The 23758-nt window shown below is 43.7% G+C and overlaps 1 protein-coding gene across 1 annotated transcript; it reads right to left on the reverse strand.

Annotated features, from left to right (window-relative positions):
- Positions 1 to 945: 945 nt before the first annotated feature.
- On the reverse strand, positions 946 to 23520 carry LOC140723154 (NACHT, LRR and PYD domains-containing protein 3-like). Its single transcript, XM_073037779.1, has 11 exons — positions 23511 to 23520; positions 21041 to 21328; positions 12199 to 12291; positions 11178 to 11344; positions 10116 to 10287; positions 9949 to 10014; positions 4991 to 5527; positions 3790 to 4849; positions 2450 to 2536; positions 2128 to 2295; positions 946 to 1963 (listed from the first exon to the last, which is right to left on the reverse strand). Exons 1-11 carry the CDS (start codon positions 23518 to 23520, stop codon positions 1876 to 1878), a joined length of 2736 nt encoding a protein of 911 aa, XP_072893880.1. The 3' UTR covers positions 946 to 1875.
- Positions 23521 to 23758: the final 238 nt, after the last annotated feature.

A 23758-nucleotide genomic window follows, 5' to 3' on the forward strand; every position in this document is an offset into this window, starting at 1 on the left:
AGCACAAATCGAAGAACAGGTAACCAAATTCAGAATTCGCGTCCAGTCCTCCGTTATAAAAGTCAAAGTAAGTTTATTTTCCCAGTCTTTTCCCAAGTCAAGTCAAGTCAAGTCAAGTTGCTTTTTATTGTAATTTCGACCATAACTGCTGGTACAGTACACAGTAAAGATGAGACAACGTTTTTCAGAACCATGGTGCTACGTAAACCAACACAAAAACTACTCTAGACTACAGACCTACCCAGGACTGCATAAAGTACAAAGAACAGTGCAGGCATTGCAATAAATAATGAACAAGACAAAAGGCACAGCAGAGGTCAGTACGTTGGTAGTCCGATGGCTTGGGGTAAAAAACTGTTCCATAAATAATCGGCTTAATAGCGGCGCCCGGAATTCCATCCGCTTCTGTACTCCCGCCGAGTATTTTGTTGCCAGAGATGTAGACCAATTTAATGTCCATTTGAGGGCAGAATGGATGGGAGGGCCGGCCGGCTAAGGCTTGCGTTTTTCCTGGCACGGACTCCTACCCCCTCGCCTCACTTCCGCTTCCTCGCACACCGCTTAATCTTGTTTAATCTTAAATAACGGACGCTTATCCCATTGTAATAGTAATTTATAAATTCTTCGAATGGAACCCTTCATCAAATGGTTTATACTCGTAATAGTATCTAACAGGACGGCATCCAATAAGTAAGGAAAATTGCTTAAATATTTTTTAAAGAAATGTCTAAATTGAAGGTATTGTAAAAAGTGAGAGTATGAAAGAGAATATTTATCAACTAATTGTTCAAAAGACAACAGTCTATCTTCTTTAAATAGATCCAAAAAATAATTAATACCTTTATTTTTTTCCAAAAATAAATGGATCACTCAAAGATTAATTCCGATAAATTAAACTACAAAGTTTAAATGTTTTAAGATTTAAAAAATTACGGAACTGAGGCAAAGTTTGTAAAGAATACTTTATCACAGAGTATAAATTTAAATTAGCAACTTCAGCTAATCATATAGTTAAATCAGCTTCCAATAATGAGGTTAAATAAAACTGTTTCACAGCTTTCAATTCCAATTCTACCCAAAATGGTCGCTCGTTCTTATCAGTCCAGTGTAAGCAAAAGGACATATATCGCACATTAACAGCCCAGCAATATATTCTTAAATTAGGCAAAGCGAGACATCCATCCCTTTTCAATTTTTAGAAGTGACATTTACTAATTCTTCATCTTTTATCATTCCAAATAAAAGACGAGATAATAGAATCAATCCGATCAAAAATCTTCTCCGTCAAAAAACAGGGATTTTCTGAAATAAATATAAAATAAAATTTGGTAAAATCATCATTTTGACTATATGGATGCGACCAGCAAGTGAAAATGTAAGCGTAGTTCTGTTTCTCACCGTCACTCTGCTTCGGGGAACTGATGATTATAAAATCACACTTCAGGGCTGTGTACAAAACTGATGCAGATCCAGGGTAACTGCCGAGATATTTGTCTACTTAACATCATTATATCGGCCAGACTGGGGAATGCACCGTGCTCCTTCTCTCCCGGGATAATCCCACCCCGGGACACTGGTGTCACAGACTGAGACCCGGTCTCCGAGCTCTTCCTGTCTGTGTAATTCCACCGGGTCTCACGTGGGGGAGTCTCGAACCGGCGGAAGCTGCGACGATGCACATGCGGCGGAAAAAAGTCACGGCGGGATCACTTCCGATGTCACAAAGCGCGATACTGGAGACAGTTCCGTTAGAAACGATGGGAATTAAACCCGGAGTGTGGCCACTGAAGGTAAGCGCGGGAGTTAAAGGGGAGAACGAGGAATCGGCCAAAATGCCCCTATCCCGCGGGCGGGGATGTTCACACATTCAGATGTTCAGACGGTCAATCTCAGTCCGGGTCTAACTCCCTGCATGGATCTCAGCTCCTTCTTCCCGGTCCAACTGAACTGATTCCCATACAGTCTGAAACCGATGGGAGAATAAAGATGAAATAAACAGATTACACAACAGTGTCAGTAATAGGGGACTGGGGTTAATGTTTCAACAACACTCACAGACAAATAGCACCAGAAAATCCGTGGATCCACTGATATTTTATCACATTGAACATTAATACAAACACTCACTCGATACACTCCAGACTCGACAGGGTCAGTATTAGGCGGCGGAGACCGGGGACAGATTGGTCTGTGAGCGAGTTTAATCCCAGGCTCAGCCATGTCAGTGATGGATTTCTACTGACGGCGATGAAGAGAACCTCGGCACCAGAATCTGTGAGACCGATATTGCTCAGCCTGGAGATGAGAGAGAGTGAGGGTGAAGGACACAGAGGCCAGGAGACGGTACAAATCCCCAGTGTTTATCAGTAACACAATTACTGATCACATTGATGTTCAGTGTCAGACACCCAGTGACTGTGAACACAATGTCACACAGTCTGGTACTTACCGCAGTTTCTGTATTTTACACTCCGGGCTCGTCAGAGCCGCAGACACCAGTTTCACTCCTGAATCTCCCAGTTCATTCCCTCCAAGTCTAAACACAAACAGACAAATTGCTGAACAAAGTGATTCAAACCATGTGTCTGAGGGGATTTCTCTCAATAGGTTATTTCAGGAAATATTAAACATTTCGCTCAATATTTTGTTGCAGAAGGAAGTGGGATGGGGAAGAGAGTTCCCACAGGAGGAAGGGGGATGGGGGATAGGATCCCACAAGTGGAAAGGGGATGGGGAAGAGAGATCATAAGGGAGGAAGGGGGATGGAGAAGAGAGATCCCACAGGAGGAAGGGGGAAGGGGAAGAGATATACCATAGGAGGAAGGGGGATGGGGAAGAGAGATACCACAGGAGGAAGGGGGTTGGGGAAGAGAGATCCCACAGAAGGAAGGGGGATGGGAAAGAGCGATCCCACAGGAGGATGGTGGATGGTTAAGAGTGGTCCCAAATCGAACGAGGGATGGGGAAGAGAGTTCCCTCAGGAGGCATGTGGATGGAGAAGAGAGATCCTTCAGGAGGAAGGGGTATCGGAAACAGAGATCTCACAGGAGTCAGGTGATTGGTGAAGAGAGATTCCACATGAGGAAGGGGGATGGGGAAGAGAGATCGCACAGGGGAAGGGTGTGGGTAAGTGAGATCCCACAGTAGGAACGAATGCTGAGGTAGATCGCTTGTGGCCGGAAGGTCTGAATTAGGCCCCATAATCGATGGAGGACATGACTATTTCGGGGCTCGGTAATGCACACAGTCACACAAGTGAAATTATGATGAAGGTCACGCACGGGGAAGCGCTTAGAGAGGAAAATTTCACAGAGGTAATTATCTACCTCTCACTGGGACAGTCCACGAACCGTCTCTTGTCCCTCATCGTGGAGGCTTTATAAAGCTGGGACAGTCCGGTGATGGTCTCTTGTCAAGGTTGGGACAACATGCTGTCGGTCTTTTGTCCCCCTCCAGGAATGGTGTGTGATCACTGACCCACCAGCTGCTGTCAGTGAGGTGGGACATTGGTGAATGGACGAAACACAGGGAGAAACACAGCCATACCTGTGATTTACTACCATTAAACAAATGGCCATTGTTCACTGATATGAGGAAGTCTCCAACATCCCTTCACAAGGAAACCCAAATTCCCCCCCTCCCCCTGTCCTTGGGGAGTTACTGACCGATCCCCTGGCATTTGTCACAATCTTTAAATATGATTTACTACATGTTTTACCCAAACGCTTTACATTGAAACAACACAACTTAGCAGTTTCACAGATAAGAGTGAAAGATACATCAAGTTACCTCAAGTCCTGACACTTGTGCAGCCCGGGTCCCAGCCGCTGGATTCCTTCACACTGAATGTGGCAACGATACAGGTCAAGCTGTTTTATTGTATCACAGAGTCCGATGACATGAGACAGCACCGCACAGTCAACCAGATTCAGTGTCATTCCATTGAATGAAAATGTTTCCACAGATTCCAGTGCGGCCTGAGCCAGTCCACGATTCTGAGACTCAAACAGGTAGTGCAATGTGTTCAGGAGGCTCCTTTTACCAGCTTCACTCTTTGTGTTTCCACTCTGGCGTTTAACCTCCTCCTTCACCCAGTCAATCACCCGGCAGGTTGTTTCATGAGGAAATGGACCCAGAAACTCCTCCAGGCCCCGAGCTGTCATTGGGGAGGAGAGACCAGCAACAAAACGGAGAAATACCTCAAATCGCCCATCTGTCATGCTGTGGGCTTTAGTGAGGAATTTCAGGATATCCCCGGGATGTGGATTCAGGAATTGTGAGACTGCAGCTATAAACTCTTGGATGGTGAGGTGTGGGAATGTGTATACCACGCTCCGGGCAGAATCCTGTCTCTCCAAAAGCTCCATCAGGAACCCAGACAGGAATTGGGAAGGCTGCAGATTGTAGTTGATCAAATCTCCATCAGTAAACAGAATCTTCTTCTCGGACACTCCTCTGAAGGCCATCTGACCAACCCTGAGTAACTCATCACGGGGGTTCTCAATCTCACGGCCGTGGTTTTTCAGGATGTTGTAAATATAGTATGAGTACAGTTGGGTGATGGTCTTGGGAACTCGCTGTGGGTCCCTGACTCTTTGTGTAAAGAAAGGGCCCAGTGCCAGAGCGAGGATCCAGCAGTAGGAGGGGTTGTAGCTCATGGTGTACAGGATTTCGTTCTCCTTCACATGTTTGAAAACAGCTGCCGCCACTGTCTGATCTTCAAAATGCCTGTTGAAATATTCCTTCCGTTCCTCACCAACCAATCCCAGGATTTCAGCCCAGACACCGATCTCCGCCATTTCCAGTAAATGTAACGCCGTGGGGCGGGTAGTCACCAGCACTGAACACCCTGGGAGCAGTTTGCCCTGGATTAAACTGTAGACAATGTCAGACACCTTGCACTTGAATTCAGGATCTGTGCATGAGTCGTGAGGTTCTGTGTCTGTCCTACTGTCAGCAAAATCAATTTTGCCATTGAATTCATCCAAACCATCGAATATGAACAGAAATCCCTTTGGGTTCTTCCAGATTTCTCTCAGGAAATTCCCAAAGTAAGGATACTGATCCAGAATCAGTTCTCTTAGGTTTATTCTGTTATTAATGGAATTTAAAACCCGGAATTTGAAACTGAAGATAAACTGGAACTGTTGGTATATCTTCCCGGTGGCCCAGTCATAAGCAATCTTTTGTACCATTGTTGTTTTCCCGATCCCCGGGACACCGGCCACTGCTGCTGAACTTCCAGATTTGGATTTACTTCGGGAAAAGCTGCTCTGGAACAATTGATCAGTCCGAAGTTTTTTCAGCTTTCTGTGGAGATGTTTCTCTCTCAATTCTTCATGGTCTCTGCCTCTTGCCAGCAGCTCATGTTCCACCAGTCTCCGATCTCGAACAGTAGAAATGACCGTGAGCTCAGCGTATCGATCAATCAGCTGGAAAACCTTCACCTTCTCCCTCATCAGGATCGTGTTCACTCTCAGTGTTTCAGTTTGTGCCCGCAGAGTCTCCTTGTGTTTCTGTTGAACATCTTCCATGGGAACAGACAGTGGACAAACTGTTAGATGCCTCAACTCAGAACTCAGTATTTAAGCACACAAGAGTTATCTCAAAGCTATTGCGTTAACTGAATTCATGAATGGATGCTGGTACAGTAAAGTAAATTTCATTAACAGACACCTGACTGGACAGAGAGGCCTGGTCTACATAAACACCAGATTATCACATTTCCATATTAACTGTGCTGTGAAGCTGAGTATTTCCCTGGTAGTTTATTGTCCCCCCGACTGTCCCGTGCCGGACACACGCAATGGAAAACACAATAAATATAAATATATACGATACAGGAGTCACTCTGACCTCAAGTGGTTCTGACTGTAAATTTTAAAACCGTGCTGGTGGTGGGGTGGGGGTTGTTAGTTGTGGAGGGCTGGCTTAGTCATTGGAGGTGTTGATCGGTCTTACTGCTTGAGGAAAGTAACTGATTTTGAGTCTGGTGGTCCTGCTGTGGATGCTACGTAGCTTCCTCCCTCATGGGAGAGGGGCAAACAGCCCACAGGCAGGATAGGTGGGATCCTTCTTGAAGCTCCTGTCCCTTTTCCGGAGCCTTTCACTATACACGTCCCTAATGGAAGGTAGGCTGGGGGTGCCGGTGATGCGTTGAGCAGTTTTGACTACACGTTGTAGAGGCTTCCAGTCGGCCACAGTTATGCAGCATGTTGGCCTGCCCTCTGCAGCACAGCTGTAGAAGGACGGGAGTGTAGATGTGAGTACAGGTCAGACAACGTCAGTGGAAAGGAGAGAAAGGGGAGATGCTACCGGTCTTTGACTTTAAATACAAGTTTGAAAACCATGCAGATTACAGTTCTGGCGGTGAAAAAGAGAGCAGAGACCGAGGAATTTCGGTAGCAGGTGGTTCAGGATTTCAGCTGAGACAGGTCCTGCATAGATCACAGAACAGCGCAGTAATAGGCCCTTCGGCCCACAATGTTGGTTCCAGCATGATGCCACATCGAACTTGGATGTTTAAACATTCTCCCCATTTAGATAACAGTCTGAAATATTGTTCCTTGTACCAAAATACATTATCATACATTTCCCAACACTGTATTCCGTCTGCCACATTTTGCCCACTCTTCCAATTTGTCTACGTCTTGCTGTAATCACATTGCTCCCTCAGCACTACCTACCCCGCCACCTATCTTCGTATCATCCATAAACTTTGCCACGAAGCTATCAGCGCCATTATCTAAATCACTGACAAACAATCTGAAAAGTAGCGATCCCAATACTGATCCCTGAGGGAAAATCTCCCTGCTTCTAGCCTGTCGGCATTCCTCTATCCATAGCAGTAACTTTCCTGTAACGCCATCAGATTTTATCTTGTTAAACAGCCTCATGTATGGCAACATATCAAACGCCTTCTGAAAATCCAAGTAAATGACTTCCACTGCCTCTCCTTTGTCCAACCTGCTTGGTATTTACTCGATGAACTCTAGCAAATTCGTGAAGCACGATTTCCCTTCATATAAACTAGAACCATAGATCCATAGAACATTACAGCACAGAAAAAGGCCTTTTGGCCCCTCTTGGCTGTGCCGAACCATTTTACTGCCTAGTCCCACTGAACTGCACCTGGGCCATATCCCTCCAAACCCCTCTCATCCATATACCTGTCGTCGTTTTTCTTAAATGTCAAAAGTGACTCCGCATTCACCACTTCATCAGGCAGCTCATTCCACACTCCCACCACTCTCTGCGTGAAGAATCCCCCCCAATGTTCCTTTTAAATTTTTCCCCCTTCAGCCATAACCCATTAACCCATGACCTCTGTATTGTTTTTCTCCCTTGGCCTCAATAGAAAAAGCCTGCTTGGATTCATTCTATCTATACCCATCATAATTTTATACACCTCTATCAAATCACCCCTCATTCTCCTACGCCCCAGGGAATAAAGTCTTAACCTATTCGACCTTTCTCTGTAACTCAATTTCTCAAGTCCCGGGAACATCCTTCCCTGCACTCTTTCAACCTTATTAATATCCTTCCTGTAATTAGGTGACCAAAACTGCACACAATACTCCAAATTCGGTCTCACAATTACAAACTCACCATTACATTCCAACTCTTATTCTCAATACTTTGATTTATAAAGGCCAATGTACCAAAAGCTCTCTTTACAACCCTATGTACTTGTGATGCCACTTTTAAGGAATTATGTATCTGTACTCCCAGATCCCTCTGTTCTACTGCACTCCTCAGTGTCCTACCATTTACCTTGTATGTTCTACCTTGGTTTAACCTTCCGAAGTCCAATACCTCACACTTGTTCGCATTAAACTTCATCTGCCATTTTTCAGCCCAATCCTCCAACTGGTCCAAATCCCCTTGCATCTTTGAAAACCTTCCTCACTGTCCACTACACCTCCAATCTTTGTATCATCAGAAAATTTGCTGATCCAATTTGCCACATTATCATCCAAATCATTGATATAGATGACAAATAACAAAGGACCCAGGACTGATTCCTGTGACACAGGCCTCTACTCAGAGTAGCAATCCTCCACAACCACTCTCTGGCTTCTTCCATTGAGCCAATGTCTAATCCAATTTACTACCTCTCCATGCACACCTAGCGACTGAATCTTCCTAACTAACCTCCCATGCGGGACATTGTCAAATGCTAACTTTGACTTATTTTATCTTTCGGCTCCAAATACCTTGAAACCTGAACATATATAACTGAACTGAATTGAATTAACTTTATTTCTTACATCCTTCACATACATGAGGAATAAAATATATTTACGTTACATCTCCATCTAAATGAGCAATGTATAATCATAGTAATTTAAAATAATTTATGGACTATAACACTTAGATTAGGCCAACTAGCCTATAATTTCACAAACAAGAGAAAATCTGCAGATGTTGGAAATCGATGATGAAGTTAAATGTGGAGATGTTGAGTGATCCAATTCAATCTGCGATGATGAAGCCTTACAATCTCTTGAGCCCATGCACTGCCCCGGGCTCCATTTTCACAGATATGATGGGCTTATGGATGTAGTGAGCTTCCCATCCAGACGGTCACAATTTAACTAATTGCAATATTATTTATAGATATTTTCAGACCTTTGCACCTTCCTTGCCGCAAGTCCACAACCCTCGGTTTCCCTGTCCTAATTCCCATCTCTCACCCTTCCACAGTGTCCATCACACAACACCGGCAGACAGGAATTTCAGCTTCTGTGGACTGAGCTGAGGAATATGTCCCCCAGTCTCACCCTCTCTAACACTGTAGCAGTGTTTGCACTAGGGAGTGCAGATGTGAACACAGCGGGGTTCATCTGCTGCTCTGTGGTTGAACAGACCAGTTGGGATGTTACCTGCTTTTCTAATTAAAGTGATGCTTTTATTACTATTCTGTGACTGGAACTTCAGTGGACGCCCAAGCTAAAAAAAGATAATCTGCAGGACCATGGGGAGTTTAGAAAATGGTTAAGGATGAGGCTGTTCAGTTGGGGACAGTAGCTGGCAAGAGAAGGCTTTGACTTTTTGTCTGAAGAAATATGTTTTTTTGCTTTCCCATTCTCCAGATCCCCCCTTCTCCACTCAGACTCCAGTGGGGATCTGTAGCTGCAGACCCCAGAGCGGTGTGAGCACTTTCCTCAAGCTCGCCAGCTCTCTGCCTCTTTACTCAAAATGTCCTTTGAAAATTCTCCCTCTAGCAAACGTGTCTCCCTGTGTCTCACTGTTTTCTCTGTCACAGTGACAATATTTACCTGGTCAGATCCTTGTGGCTAAACAGCTGAACTGCCCTACGCAAATTATAACCGTTGGTGGAAACGGAGGTCAAGTTTCAACTTGATGAACTCTGCTTCGGCCTCATCTGGGCCATTGCGTACCATTCCGATCGCCCCACTGTTGAGGCTTTAGTGAGGGAGCAGAAGTGGTTTACCAGGATGCTGTCTGGTTTAGAGGTCATGTGCTATCATGAGTGGCTGGATAAAATTAGTTTGTTTTCTCTGGATCATTGGAGGCCGAAGGGAGCTCTGACACAGGATGACAAGATTACGAGAGGCATAGATAGAGTGGACAGAGATAATCAGTTTGTCGTGGTTGAAATGTCTAACACCAGAGGGAATATATTGAAGGAGAGAGTGTAGAATGAAGGGGGATTTCAGGAGTAGGACTTTTAATCAGAGAGTCATGAATGCCTGGAACGTACTGCTTGGTTAGGTGGTAGAAGCAAATTTTCAGAAGCTTTTAAGAGACGTTTAAATAGGCACATGGATGTAAGGAAGATGGAGGAACATGGACATGGTGAAGAAGGAGATATTAGAGTTTGGGTGTGTTTGATTTATTTCTTAGCTATTTCGGCACAATATTATTTGCCTAATGGCCTATTCCTGTGTTATACTCTGCAATGTTCAATGTACATTCACTTACCTTTCAGTTCACTAAGAAACGTCAGTAAATGTTGAGCGGGAATTGGTCGATGGGATGGATCACAACCTGTTTGAATTTAAACAAATTGAGGAAACCATTTTTTTGTAAAATTGTAAAGTGTGCTGTGTTGCGATCCAAATTTAAATTAATCTCTGATATAATCTCACCATATATCTGTATTTCCTTCAGTATTTTGAACAGATTTGGCACACAATTCCACATTTTCACAAAGGTTTCCCACATCACCCTCGGGGCGCGGGAGCCTTTCTCCATCACCAGGCTCAGGAGGAATTTAGAACTGTCCGCCCGCTCTCCCTTATCAGCGAGATCAGAGATTTTCTGTGAAGAGTAGCAGTGAACATATTGGGGACTGACAGATTCACACAGAGAATGAGAAGTAAATGATGTGCTCTGTAACGGGATCACACTGAGCAGTCACCCGGACGGGTGCTGATCCTGTCTGGACATGGACTGTACATTCTGAGTGCAGAGCACACGGAGGGACATTCACCGTGAGACTGTTCCACCAGTCAATGAGATCCTGGCTGGTCTGTGACCGCTTCATTGACGTGGCTCCAAATCCATAAATAATTCCTCACCAGATTTGACAGTGTAAAACAGAAATCAGAAAATGATGACCACAGATTAAAAAAAGAAGTCAGGAGGGTTTTTATAACAGAGTGAGCAGTCTCAGAGAAGTTGCAGAAAAGATGAGGTGATTCACCTCCTCGGTCCGCCAGTGTCCAACAAGACAGTGGATTACCGGCTGACACCTGATGCCTTTCCTTTGCCTTTCCCAGTGGAGGTTTATTCAGTGATTACACATTACAACATGGCAGTATTCCCCGATCCACATTGTTTGCAGTTACAGATTGTAATGTAGTCGTCTCCACCCAGAACAGAACACACTCGAGCTCCTGTGGCACCCACTGATGATGCCCATGTTCACACTGACATCCTGAACCGAAATCTCCTGACATATTTCCATTTAAGCCCACATAACTGTTACCTGCTCAACTCATTCTGAACATTGAGCGGCTACCCACCAGTCCGCGGCATCTTTTCTCTCCTTTCTATCTCTGGTTCAGAGTCACATGTTTGTGATTGTATGTACAGTATTTATTTCCCAGTTGTTCTTTTATCTAATTTAATATCCGTTGAGTTGGAATTCCGACACCCATCAGTCCTGTGATGTGTGAAAATTCAACCCTATTCTCCCTCCCACTCACCCGATGTTCCTCTCCGCTGAACTGATTCTCGGCTGTTAACGCCAGGCTCACTCCATGCACCCCTCCTTCCATCGCCTGCTCCAGCCTGTCCCGGTAGATATCCGTTAACTGCAGCAGCTGGGAATCGTCCCAGCTTGCCAGGAGCTGGGTGATCACTGAGCTCGGACCTGTGAAACACAATGGGGAAAATTAAATAAATTACCGAGCCATAATGGGAAGCAACTTTCTCTCTGGAAACTAAAGATCACCAAACTCAGTCCAATATATATATGGGTGGGGGTTGTGTGGAGGAACAGCCTTGGGGGGCGCCGCAGGTGTAGAAGGGGTTATAGTTCCATCTGTTGAAGCTGCTTTTTCTTGTCCCTGGGAATATACCTCTCTGTTTGGAAAGGACTCTGCTTATTGCTGGGAATATAGTAACCCATCCCCATCACTCTCCTGGTACTGTCCACCACCTCTTTGCTCTGGGTTATTGTCTGCCTGCCTGATCAATCCCTTCCTCAGCAAATCTCTGGAATATCTCACAAAATACAGGAGGTACTCAGCAAGTCAGGCAGCATCTGTGGAGGAGAATAAACGGTCAAAGTTTCGGGCCAAGGCCCTTCATCGGACTGGAAATGAGCGGACAGAAATTCTAGATATTGTCACATTACTTTTTATTCCGTGTGGTCCTAATCCAAAACATCAAACGTTTATTCCTGTCCATGGGTGCTGCCTGACCTCATAAGTTCTGCCAATATTTTGTGTGTCTTTGTGCTGCCCAAAACTTTCAGCATCTGCAGAATGTCTTGTCTACTGGAGTAACTCTCTATTTTAATGTGCATCACAATCTGTTAGAGGAGCAGGAACAGATGGTAAATGTACTCCTTCCACGTGTGACTGTGTTTCCCCAGAGATGTCAACTCTCTCTCTCATCTCTCTGATCAGTTTTCACAGATATTTTGTGAATTGCCGATATTGAATTAAACCCAGATGCAGAGTCAGCAGAGTATTTATAAATAAAAATAAGTCGCCAACATACCCTTGTCCCTTTCCGATGCTGACGTCACTGGAACTCCTACCCTGCTCGCACCTTGACCCATTTTGAGGACAGGTGTGATCAGTTTTTGCTGCTCTGTAACAACAAAGAAAAACAAGAGGGTCAAAGATTAATTGGGGTTTAAAGGAGAACACTGTTTTGTTTTTAAACTGAGGCAAACACTTCCAAACATCTTGAGCCTGTCCACTGAAGCCTTGACATGGCCTGATCCACCTGAGCCCATCCACCCACAGCCACACAATGTCCATTTCCACTCTCTCCAGGGATTGTACACCAGACCAGCATTATCCAGGGTATTTATTCGCTATATTGCAGACAATTCCCTTTTAGGAAACAATCTTGTGTCTTGGTCTGGGAGTGATATGTCAACAGAATGGCAAGGCAGATTGAGCAGACAGCGCCCACGGCTTTGGTCCTCCTACCACTGGTGGCGCTCTAGTGAGTCATGGACAACTGTTACGCCAGTGTGTTGAAACATTTCTGCTGACCAATGGGATATCTACTCCTCTCGTCACTGTATTATACAGATTTCTCAGTCATACCTGATTCTCACTGTCTCTTTTCAGTTTAACATTGCCTAACATTGACGCCTATGGCAATACATGGGTTGAGTCTATCGAGAAACACTCTGCCATCCTGAACAATGCAATCTCACCCATAGCATCACGGCATCTTGTCCTGAAACACTACATTTTCTCCCACAGGACTTTAAGACCATTATTATCACCTAAACTCTGTCAAGGTTTCTTTGAACATATCACCTGGCTATTATCAGATAGTTACATGGCACCTTATTAAGCACAATGTAGAACAGCCATCCATCCACAACAGCAAGTTGGGAAAAGAATCTTTGACATAAGTAAAACAAAATGTTGGAGTCATTCCACAAGACAGTTAATATGTGAATATTTCAGGTGGAGGACCATATATCAGAACTGAGCCTGTGTGTGGGAGCCATGCATCTGTTCTCTGTCAGCATTGTATTCTGCGTTGTGTATTTATGATGCTTTTTATGGTAACAAGTCGCATCAGTGGCGTGTGGTAAACACAAAGGGACTCAGTTACATATTTGTGCTTTATTCCGTGTGATACACAGCTGCGGACTGACGGATATCATATCTTTTGTTACTATCCATTCAAATACACTGAACTGACATTTGGCTACACTTCAGTTTCAGCTCTTCGCGATTGTATGTTTGGTGATTGCCAATAAAGGACCGGATACAATAGACAATAGACAATAGGTGCAGAAGTAGACCATTCGGCTCTTCGAGACTGCACCGCCATTTTGAGATCATGGCTGATCAATTCCTATCGATACCCGGATCCTGCCTTGTCCCCATATCCCTTGATTCCCCTATCCTTAAGATACCTATCTAGCTCCTTCTTGAAAGCATCCAGAGAATTGGCCTCCACTACCTTCCGAGGCAGACCCCCACAATTCTCTGGGAGAAGAAGTTTTTCCTTAACTGTGTCCTAAATGACCTACCCCTTATTCTCAAACCATGCCCTCTGGTACTGGACTCTTCCAGCATCTGGAACATATTTCCTGCCTCTATCTTGTCCAATCCCTTAATAATCTTATACGTTTCAATCAGATCCCCTCTCAATCTCCTTAATTCCAGCGTGTACAAGCCCAGTCTCTCTAACCTCTCTGCGTAAGACAGTCCAAACATCCCAGGAATTAACCTCGTGAATCTACGCTGCACTTCCTCTACAGCCAGGATGTCCATCCTTAACCCTGGAGACCAAAACTGTACACAATACTCCAGGTGTGGTCTCACCAAGGCTCTGTACAAATGCAAGAGGATTTCCTTGCTCTTGTACTCAATTCCCTTTGTAATAAAGGCCAACATTCCATTAGCCTTCTTCACTGCCTGCTGCACTTGCTCATTCACCTTCAGTGACTGATGAACAAGGACTCCGAGATCTCTTTGTATTACTCCCTTACCCAACTCTATACCATTCAGATAATAATCTGCCTTCCTGTTCTTGCTCCCAAAGTGGATAACCTCACACTTATTCACATTAAACGCCATCTGCCAAGTATCTGCCCACTCACCCAGCCTATCCAAGTCACCCTGAATTCTCCTAACATCCTCATCACATGTCACACTGCCACCCAGCTTTGTATCTTCAGCAAATTTGCTGATGTTATTTTCTATGCCTTCATCCAAATCGTTAACGTAAATGGTAAACAGCTGTGGTCCCAATACCGAGCCCTGTGGCTCCCCACTAGTCACCACCTGCCATTCCGAGAAACACCCATTCACCGCTACCCTTTGCTTTCTATCTGCCAACCAGTTTTCTATCCATGTCAATGCCTTCCCCCCGATGCCCTGAGCTTTGATTTTACCCACCAATCTTCTATGTGGGACCTTATCAAATGCCTTCTGAAAATCAAGGTACACTACATCCACTGGATCTCGCCCGTCTAACTTCCTGGTTACATGCTCGAAAAACTCCAACAGATTAGTCAAGCATGATTTACCCTTGGTAAATCCATGCTGGCTCGGCCCAATCCTATCACTGCTATCTAGATATGCCACTATTTCATCCTTAATAATGGACTCTAGCATCTTTCCCAGCACCGATGTCAGGCTGACAGGTCGATTGTTCTGTTTTCTCCCTCCCTCCTTTCTTAAAAAGTGGGATAACATTAGCCATTCTCCAATCCTCAGGAACTGATCCTGAATCTAAGGAACATTGGAAAATGATTACCAATGCATCCGCAATTTCCAGGGCCACCTCCTTTAGTACCCTAGGGTGCAGACCATCTGGACCTGGGGATTTGTCAGCCTTCAGTCCCATCAGTCTTCTCATCACCGTTTCCTTCCTAATGTCAATCTGTTTCATTTCCTCTGTTACCCTATGTCCTTGGCCCATCCATACATCTGGGAGATTGCTTGTGTCTTCCTTAGTGAAAACAGATCTAAAGTACTCATTAAATTCTTCTGCCATTTCTCTGTTTCCCATAACAATTTCACCCAATTCATTCTTCAAGGGCCCAACATTGTTCTTAACTATCTTCTTTCTCTTCACATACCTGAAAAAGCTTTTGCTATCTTCCTTTATATTCCTGGCTAGCTTGCGTTCGTACCTCATTTTTTTATCCCCGTATTGTCTTTTTAGTTAAGTTCTGTTGTTCCTTAAAAATTTCCAATCATCTGTCCTCCCACTCACCTTAGCTCTGTCATATTTCCTTTTTTTTAATGCTATGCAGTCTCTGACTTCCTTTGTCAACCACTGAGGCCCCTTTCCCCCCTTTGAATCCTTCCTTCTCTGGGGGATGAACTGATTTTGCACCTTGTGCATTATTCCCAAGAATACCTGCCATTGCTGTTCCACTGTCTTTTCTGCTAGGCTATCCGTCCAGTCAACTTTGGCCAGCTCCTCCCTCATGGCTCCATAGTTTCCCCTGTTCATCTGCAACACTGACACCTCCGAGCTGCCCTTATCCATCTCAAATTGCAGATAAAAACTTAACATATTATGATCACTACCTCCTAATGGCTCCTTTTCTGCGTGATCGCTTATCAAATCCTGTTCATTACATAACACTAAATCCAGAATAGTCTTGTCCCTGGTCGGCTCTCGTACAAGCTGTTCCAGGAATGCATCCCGTAGGCACTCTACAAACTCCCTATCCTGTGGTCCAGCACCAACCTGATTCTCCCAGTTCACCTGCATGTTGAAATTCCCCATAACTACTGCGACATTACCTTTGCCACATGCCAATGTTAACTCCCTATTCAACTTGCACCCAATATCCATGCTACTGTTTGGTGGCCTGTAGACAACACCCATTTGGGTCCTTTTGCCCTTACTGTTCCTCAGTTCTATCCACACAGACTCTACTTCTCCTGACCCTATGTCCCCCCTTGCAAAGGACTGAATCTCATTCCTCACCAACAGGGCCAACATATCATCGATTTTTGTATCATCATCGGAGATGAGAAAACGCCATGCAAGTACAACAAATCGGTGTGAGTCACCAACAATGGCAACTTGGTTTTGCTAAAATTCATGCTACATTCTCAACCAATGTTTCTCAATCTGTTGATTATTTTAAATATTCTGTGGTACTTGAGTGTATAGACATTAAGAAAGAGGACGTGTTGGAGCTTTTAAAACGCATTAGGTGAAGTAATAAGGCTACCGTGGGAAACAAGGAAGGAGATTGCTGAGCTTCTGACCATGATCTGTGCATCATGGAGATACGTACTAGAGAATTGGAGGGTTGCAAATCTTCTTCCCTTGTACAAGAAAGGAACTAGAGATAACCCAGTAAATTATAGAGCAGTGAATCTTACTTTAGTGATGGGCACGTTGTTCGAGAAGATTCTAAGAGGTAGGATTTATGAACATTTGGAGACACATAACCTGATTAGGGATAGTCAACTTCGCTTTGTCAAGGACAGGTCATGCCTTACGGACCTGATTGAATTATTTGAGGATGCAACAAAACACATTGATGAAGTTAGATCAGTGGAACTGGTTTATATGGATTTCAGGAAGGCATTTGATAAGGTTCCCCAGGCAAGGAAAGTAATGAGGCATGGGATCCAATCGACGTTGGTTTGTGGATCCAGAACTGGCTTGCTCACAGAAGGCAGAAGATAGTTGTAGATGGAGGATCAGTGAGATCTTGGAGTTTGTGTCCATAAGACACTCAAAGCTGCTGCGCAGTTTGACAATGTTGTTAAGAAGACGTATGGTATGATAGCCTTCATCAACTGTGGGATTGAGTTCAAGACCTGTGAGACGTAGAAAAATAGAAACACAGAAACCCTACAACACAATACAGGCCCTTCGGCCTAGAATGCTGTGCCGTATTTACTTCAGAAATTACCTAGGGTTACCCATAGCCCTCCATTTTTCTAAGCTGCATGTTCCTATCCAGGAGACCCTTAAAAGACCCTATCGTATCCCCCTCCACCACCGTCGCTAGCAGCCTGTTCCAAACACACAACGCTTTGCGTTAAAAAAAAACTTACCCTTGACATCTGCACTGTACATACATCCAAGCACCTTAAATCTGTGCCCTCCCGTGTTAGCCATTTCAGCCCTGATAAAAAGCCTCTGACTAGCCGCAGGATTGTTAAAGCTATATAAGAAATTATTTAGACCTCACTTGGAGTACAGTGTTAATTTCTGGTCACCTCACTAGAGGAAGGATATGGATACTGTAGAGAGAATGCAGAAGAGATTTACAAGGATGTTGCCTGGATCGGAGTGCATACCTTATGAGAATACGTTGAGTGAACTCGACCTTTTCTGCTTGGAGCAACGGAGGATGAGAGGTGACCTGATAGAGGTGTATACGATGATGAAAACCATTGATCTTGTGGATAGACAAAGGCTTTTTCCAGGGGATCAAATGATTAACACGAGGGACCATATTTTAAGGTGCTTTGAATTAGGTACAGAGGGATGTCATGCAGATATTGGTGGTTGCATTAAATGCATTGGCAGCAATATTGCAGAGGCGGACACAATATGGTCTTTTCAGGGACTTTTAGATACGGGTATAGAGCTTAGAAAAAAAGACAGTTATGCTGTAGGGCAATACAGGATATTTTGTAGAGTAGGTTACATGGTCAGCACAACATCAGGGGCCGAAGGACCTGTAACGTGCTGTAGATTTCTACGTTCTCTCTTTTCATGTTTTATTGCTTCACACCGTTCAATCACATTTGATTTAATGTGTCTTTTCTGACAATGATCAACATAAAAATACTTAATTCGAAGTGAAAACATCTACTTAAAGTGATTTAAATCAATTCCAAATAGAAAACACAAAATAATTAATTGTAAAAGTATTCCTCCTCTTTTAATATGACACCTCATTCAGCACTGGTGCAGCCAGTTGTTTTTAGAAGACACATAATTAGTTAAATGGAGATTTTTTTTGGACACCTGTGTGCAGTCAAGGTGTTTCAATTGATTGTAGTAATATACACCTGTATCTGGAATGTCCAACTTCTGGGTGAGTCAGTATCCTGGCAAAAGACTACACCCCGAAAACAAAAGAACACTACAAGCAACTCTGTGAAAAGGTTATAGAAAAGCCCAAGTCAGGAGATGGATACAAGAAAATTTCCAAGTCACTGAATATCCCTTGGAGTACAGTTAAGTCAATCATCAATAAATGGAAAGAATATGGCACAGCTGTAAATCTGCCTAGAAGAGTTGTCCTCAAAACTGAGGAAACATGCAAGAAGAGGACTGGTGAGGGAGGCCACCAAAAGACCTATGACGACTCTTGAGGATTTACAAGCTTCAGTGGCTGAGATGTTGCCCGGGCGCTTCACCAGTTTTATGGGACAGTGGCAAAGAGAAACGCACTGTTGAAAAAACGAAACTCACACAAAATCTCGGCCAGAGTTTGCTGGAAGGCATTTGGGAGATCCTGAAGGTTCGCAGGCCTGATTAAGTCAAAATTGTGCTTTCTGGTCATCAGACTAAATGCTATATTTGGTGTAAGCCAAACACCACACACCATCAAAATCACAAGATTCCTACCATGAAGCACAATGCTGTGGGGACGTTGCACTGCAGCAGGCCCTTGAAAGGCTTATGAAGGTAGAGGGCAAAACACAGGGAAATACTGGAAGAAAACCTGATGTAGTCTGCAGGAAAATTGCAACTTGAGAAAAGAGTTTTCCAGCAAGTCAATAACCAAAATCAAAGCTATAGAGGAGGAGCATGAAAACAACAAAGTTAATGTCCTGGGGAGGCTAAGTCAGAGTCCGGACCTCAATCCAATCGAGAATTTTTGGTTGGGCTTGAGAAGTGCATTTCACTAATGATTCCCAGGCAATCTGACAGAGCTTGAACAGTTTTGCAAAAAATGAGGAAAAATTGCCGTGCCAAATGTGCAAAGCTGATAGCGACCTATCCACAAAACTCAAGCCTGTAATTGCTGCCGAGGTGTGATCTACTAAATATGGACAAGAAGGAGGTGTGTATATATATATATATATATATATATATATATATACATATATAAAATGAAATTTTATATAAGTAAATGCCAATAAATCTCACAACATGTATCAGTGATATTAAACCTGTTTCTGATTCTGAGAAGTTTTATCTAGCTGATGTGTAGTTCTGTTTTATGTCCGTTAATCCTCTTCCTCATACTGTCGTAGGTATCGTTCATCTAAGAGTACTCGAGTGTTATTTCAGTTCTTTTTTTAAGTATTCCAAGTCGGTTTCAGACCGAGCTGTTATGCCAAAGGAAGACGTTAACAGGCAGAGCGAACGTGTTTATTGCCTTTGTTTATTGTTACTATTCAGCTCAGTTTGGCAGACTTTCTTAAGCGTTGAATTAAATTTTGTTGAAACATTTCTCTTTATTACATTTTCTTTGTTTGTTGACATCCTTAATATACTTCTGTTTCGCATCCATCCATCTGTTGTATTGAATCCTGATGCTCTGTCATACACTAAAAGTTCTACTGCACATTTCGTAATGTTTAATGATATGTACTTTTCTAGTCTAAAGCTCATGTTTATGCCTTTGGAAATTAGTTACATTATTTTACTTAATTGTTTTAACTGTACTGATGCAAGATAATTTCAAATCATTCTGTGCAGCAGGTGTGTCAAGGTATAAGTTATTAGTGGTATGTCTTCCTGTTTTGATAACCGACCTTTGTCTGATTCAGTAAATTAGATAGCGGGTTTTAAACTAGAGAAAACCATAGTGGGCTTAGCGTTTCGCTCAAGAAAATGCCCTCATTTATTTTGATAACTTTAGTTGTTCCTTTGCGGTTGTTAATAGGGCGATTACTCACCGCCAATGCTTCAGATGTTGTATATTAGGAAGTTCTATTAGCCACGAGTGAAGGACAGAATCAAGTAGTTTTTGATAGACAATATAAGATTTCTGCTTTCCCCGGGGCTTGAAAGAATTACATAATCTATTGTCAGTTATTCCTTAAATCCGTTCATACCCTAACAGTATTCTTTCTGCTCTTCTGTAAGTATATTGAGGTTGTCTAAGTACTTACATTCAGCCTTTTATATCTTCGGCCCCATGGGAGTATGAGAAGAGAGAATGCTTGAGGTGGGTTAGAGTTCAGCATCAATGCTTTGGGCGGGGTTAGCATCTTGTTAACTTGATAGTGTTCTTCCAGGTGGTGACAAATGTGATGGATGAAGTTACACATGGATATTTTCTACTTGAGTGTTAGCATGGTATTTGACAAGGTCCCACATCGGAGGCTCATACAGAAACTTAACATGTTTGGGAACTGTGGAGAATTGCCTTTTGGATTCATAGATATCTTCCCCATAGCAAACAGGTAGTAATGTGGTTTAACCTGGCTGGTGCTCTTTGATCAGGTATGTTCCACAGGGAACCACACTGGCATCGGTTATGTATACACATATGTCCCTTTCCCCAGGAGTGGCCTCAAAACCTACCCAACAATGCTCTGGAAATTACTTTGCCAGAAAGCAACCCTGCCCACCCCACTGACTCACCTATTCCAATTTAGGATGGGAAAAAATGTTTGGACTGTCAAAAAGAGACACTTCCCAGAGATGCTCTCTCCATCCTGGTGAGTACATTTCACTAAATTCATATCCTGGAAATACTCTCTTATCTGGACAGCTGCATTTCCACCAATACACATCTGGAAATAATTAGAGCAAGTAGTACATTTCTTGTAGTGGGGTAAAGGGTGCTCCACTACACCACATGTACCACACCCATACTATTCCCCTCTTTGTGCAACCCTCCAACAAGGAATCACATTTACCCTCCTCCCTGCCGCATTTTGTGAACACATCACCCTCATATTTCACTCACCAGCTCCTTGTTGGGGATTTGACAATTCCGTGTTCAATGAGCTTCTGAGCTGACAGGCAGTCGCCTCATTTGTGCTGGTTCCAGGGTCCTGATCGGTGTCTCTGACGTCACTGTCTCTGGGCTGACTTTGCTCCCCTTCCTCTGTGGCCGGACTGTATTCAACTGGGACATTGCTCTCAATCTGACCCTGCTTTGGTGCATTGTTTCCGGTGTCCCGATCATCTTCACTCGATGAGTCGCCTAGTGACAAACTCTTGAATACTCTCTGTACCTGATTTAATTTCCCACCTGAAATAAAGTACGAATTATTAGTTATACTAGAGTGATTCAGAGCTCAGCAAAACAAGGATTTACAATGGGTGACTACAATAAGATCATAAGACATAGGTACAGAATTAGGCCATTTGGCCCATCGAATCTGCTCCGCCATTCAATCATGGCTGATCCTTTTTTCCCTTCCTCAACCTCATTTCTCGGCCTTCTTCCCGTAACCTTTGATGCCATCTCCAATCATATATGCCTCAAATACACCCAATGACCTTCACCACCCTCTGGTTAAAGAAATTTCTCCGCATCTCTGTTTGAAATGGATTATCCTTTATCCTAAGGCTGTGCCCTCTTACCCCAGACTTCCCCACCATGGTAAACATCTTTCAACATCTACTCTGTCTCGGCCTTTGAACATTCAACAGGGTTCGATAAGATCCCCCACCCTGTCATCTTTCTAAATTCCAACGAGAGAATTTCCAAAGTCATCAACAATGGAAGCAAGACTCTGGCTGACCAGATTTGGAGTGGAACCGTGCTGGTGAATGTGATCCACACTTCCTGCCAGGTGACCATCCCAATAAGCCCGTGACCAGACACATCCAGTCCCAGATACAGAACAGGATAGACACAATAATACTGATCACTGGCTATGCAGTAGTTGAACACACTGATAACCAAGGGATATTAATGGAATGGTGTCCAGTGATACCAGGAAATAACACTGGGATTATTTTCCACAAGCAAATTCTCCCTAGGTCACAGACTGTTCAGTCACTTGTGTCACACACAGATCAACCACTGAATTGCACACTGCATGATCCCCTAAATCATATACTCTCCGTCTGCTGTGTCAAAGTGTCCGATCCTTGGTTCACAGACTGACCATTACCTCGAAAAGCACATGTCCTGTCCCCTGAGTCACAGACTGACTATTACCTAGATACGCACCCTGTCCCTTCCACAGGGTCACAGACTGACTATTACCTAGATACGCACACTGTCCCTTCCACAGGGTCACACACAGATCAGCCACCGGATTACAGGAGACAATGTGTGGAGTCAACATTTAGCAGGTTTGCCATCCTTAGCTGCAGAGCCGAATACAGGCGCAGAGAGATCTTGTGACAAGGTTATAAACTGTTGTTTGGACCAGTTGGAATGACCTGTACAGTTCTGGTACCAATACTACAGGAAGGATGTATTAGTATCTGAGAGACTGCGGATTGAATATTCTATTCACAAAAGATTGAATCGGATGAGAACATTTTCTGACTTAGAGAAAGTACTTCCCCTCCATTAATGCAGCCTGACCTGCTGAGTTCCTCCATCATTCTATGTGTTTTCCACCCTAATTCCCCTCCGGAAATGCCATGGGATTCACTTCAATCCGAATCACCAATAACACTACGTTGTCCCAGTCGCCTTCTTTGATTCTATGCTTGTCTCCTGCTGTTTTATATTTCCTGTGCTATATCAGCATATCAACATTGAAGCTCATTAAACGTCTTTTGTGAAAATCAAGTTCACCATTTGTCCACAGCCTAGACATTCATTGGGGTGTGAAAACACCGAAACTCATCACAAATTTACCTACAATGAGCTGTCTCCTGATCCTCAGCAATTCTAAACGTTAGCAATGTTCTCGGCTGGGCTACAGAAAACAGATTTTGGAAACTCACTTCATCTCCTTTATCTTCTTTATTCGTCAAGAAAATTAAGGGGGGAGTTGCTAGCTACCTGACCAAAACCTGAACTGTTGTGTTATCACACAATCCCTGAAATCCAGGACAGGAAATGCTCCAATCATCTCGTTCTGAATTTTATAAATGAAAGTTGGAGATGTCTTTCACCTCTGAACAGGCCCTGATGTGCAACAATCCCTGAACCTGGACTTTAACGTACCAAACAGCACATTTTTGTCTGTGTTTTACTCTCAGCCACCTGATTCAGAACACCCTGCTGCTTCTAGTCAGGTGAAGCTTTGCAGGGTGTCCTGAGTAATTCCACCATTACCGGTGTCAGGTCCCTGCACTGGAACTGTTAAATTGATCGATTACTGAAGATCACTTTACAATGGAATTCAAAGTCCCTGTTCGATAAAACTTTTCTGTGCCCATTAGCATCTGTGTAAGTTACTTCATCTGATCTATTGTGCACAAACACGACGGAAGTATAATTATAAAGATCCCAGTGATCATACCCGTAGCCATTTTGATTCCGACTGACGATTCCTGGTTGTTGTTTTCTTGTTTACACTTTGGTTCCAGTGCAGAAATGCTCCACCTGCCGGTGATTATCTGAATTACACACAAGCAGGCAGTGAGTCGGAGATATAATTACTTTGTAAATATGACAGAACCTATATCCCCTGTATCAGAGCAGGAGTTGGCTTAGGGACCAACCATGCCCCGTCTGTCGGCATGTCTGTCCAGTGATATCTGGCGCATC

The sequence above is a fragment of the Hemitrygon akajei genome, unplaced genomic scaffold (assembly GCF_048418815.1).
Source record: "Hemitrygon akajei unplaced genomic scaffold, sHemAka1.3 Scf000102, whole genome shotgun sequence".
NCBI lineage: Eukaryota > Metazoa > Chordata > Chondrichthyes > Myliobatiformes > Dasyatidae > Hemitrygon > Hemitrygon akajei.

Bases quoted from the DNA above. Each gene is read 5' to 3' on its own strand.
- LOC140723154 (XM_073037779.1), bottom strand. The intron at 11,345-12,198 runs GTATGTTGGCGA...TGTGTTTCACAG, and splicing joins AGCATCGGAAAGGGACAAGG to GTCCGAGCTCAGTGATCACC. The intron at 2,537-3,789 runs GTAACTTGATGT...GTTTGTGTTTAG, and splicing joins CACAAGTGTCAGGACTTGAG to ACTTGGAGGGAATGAACTGG.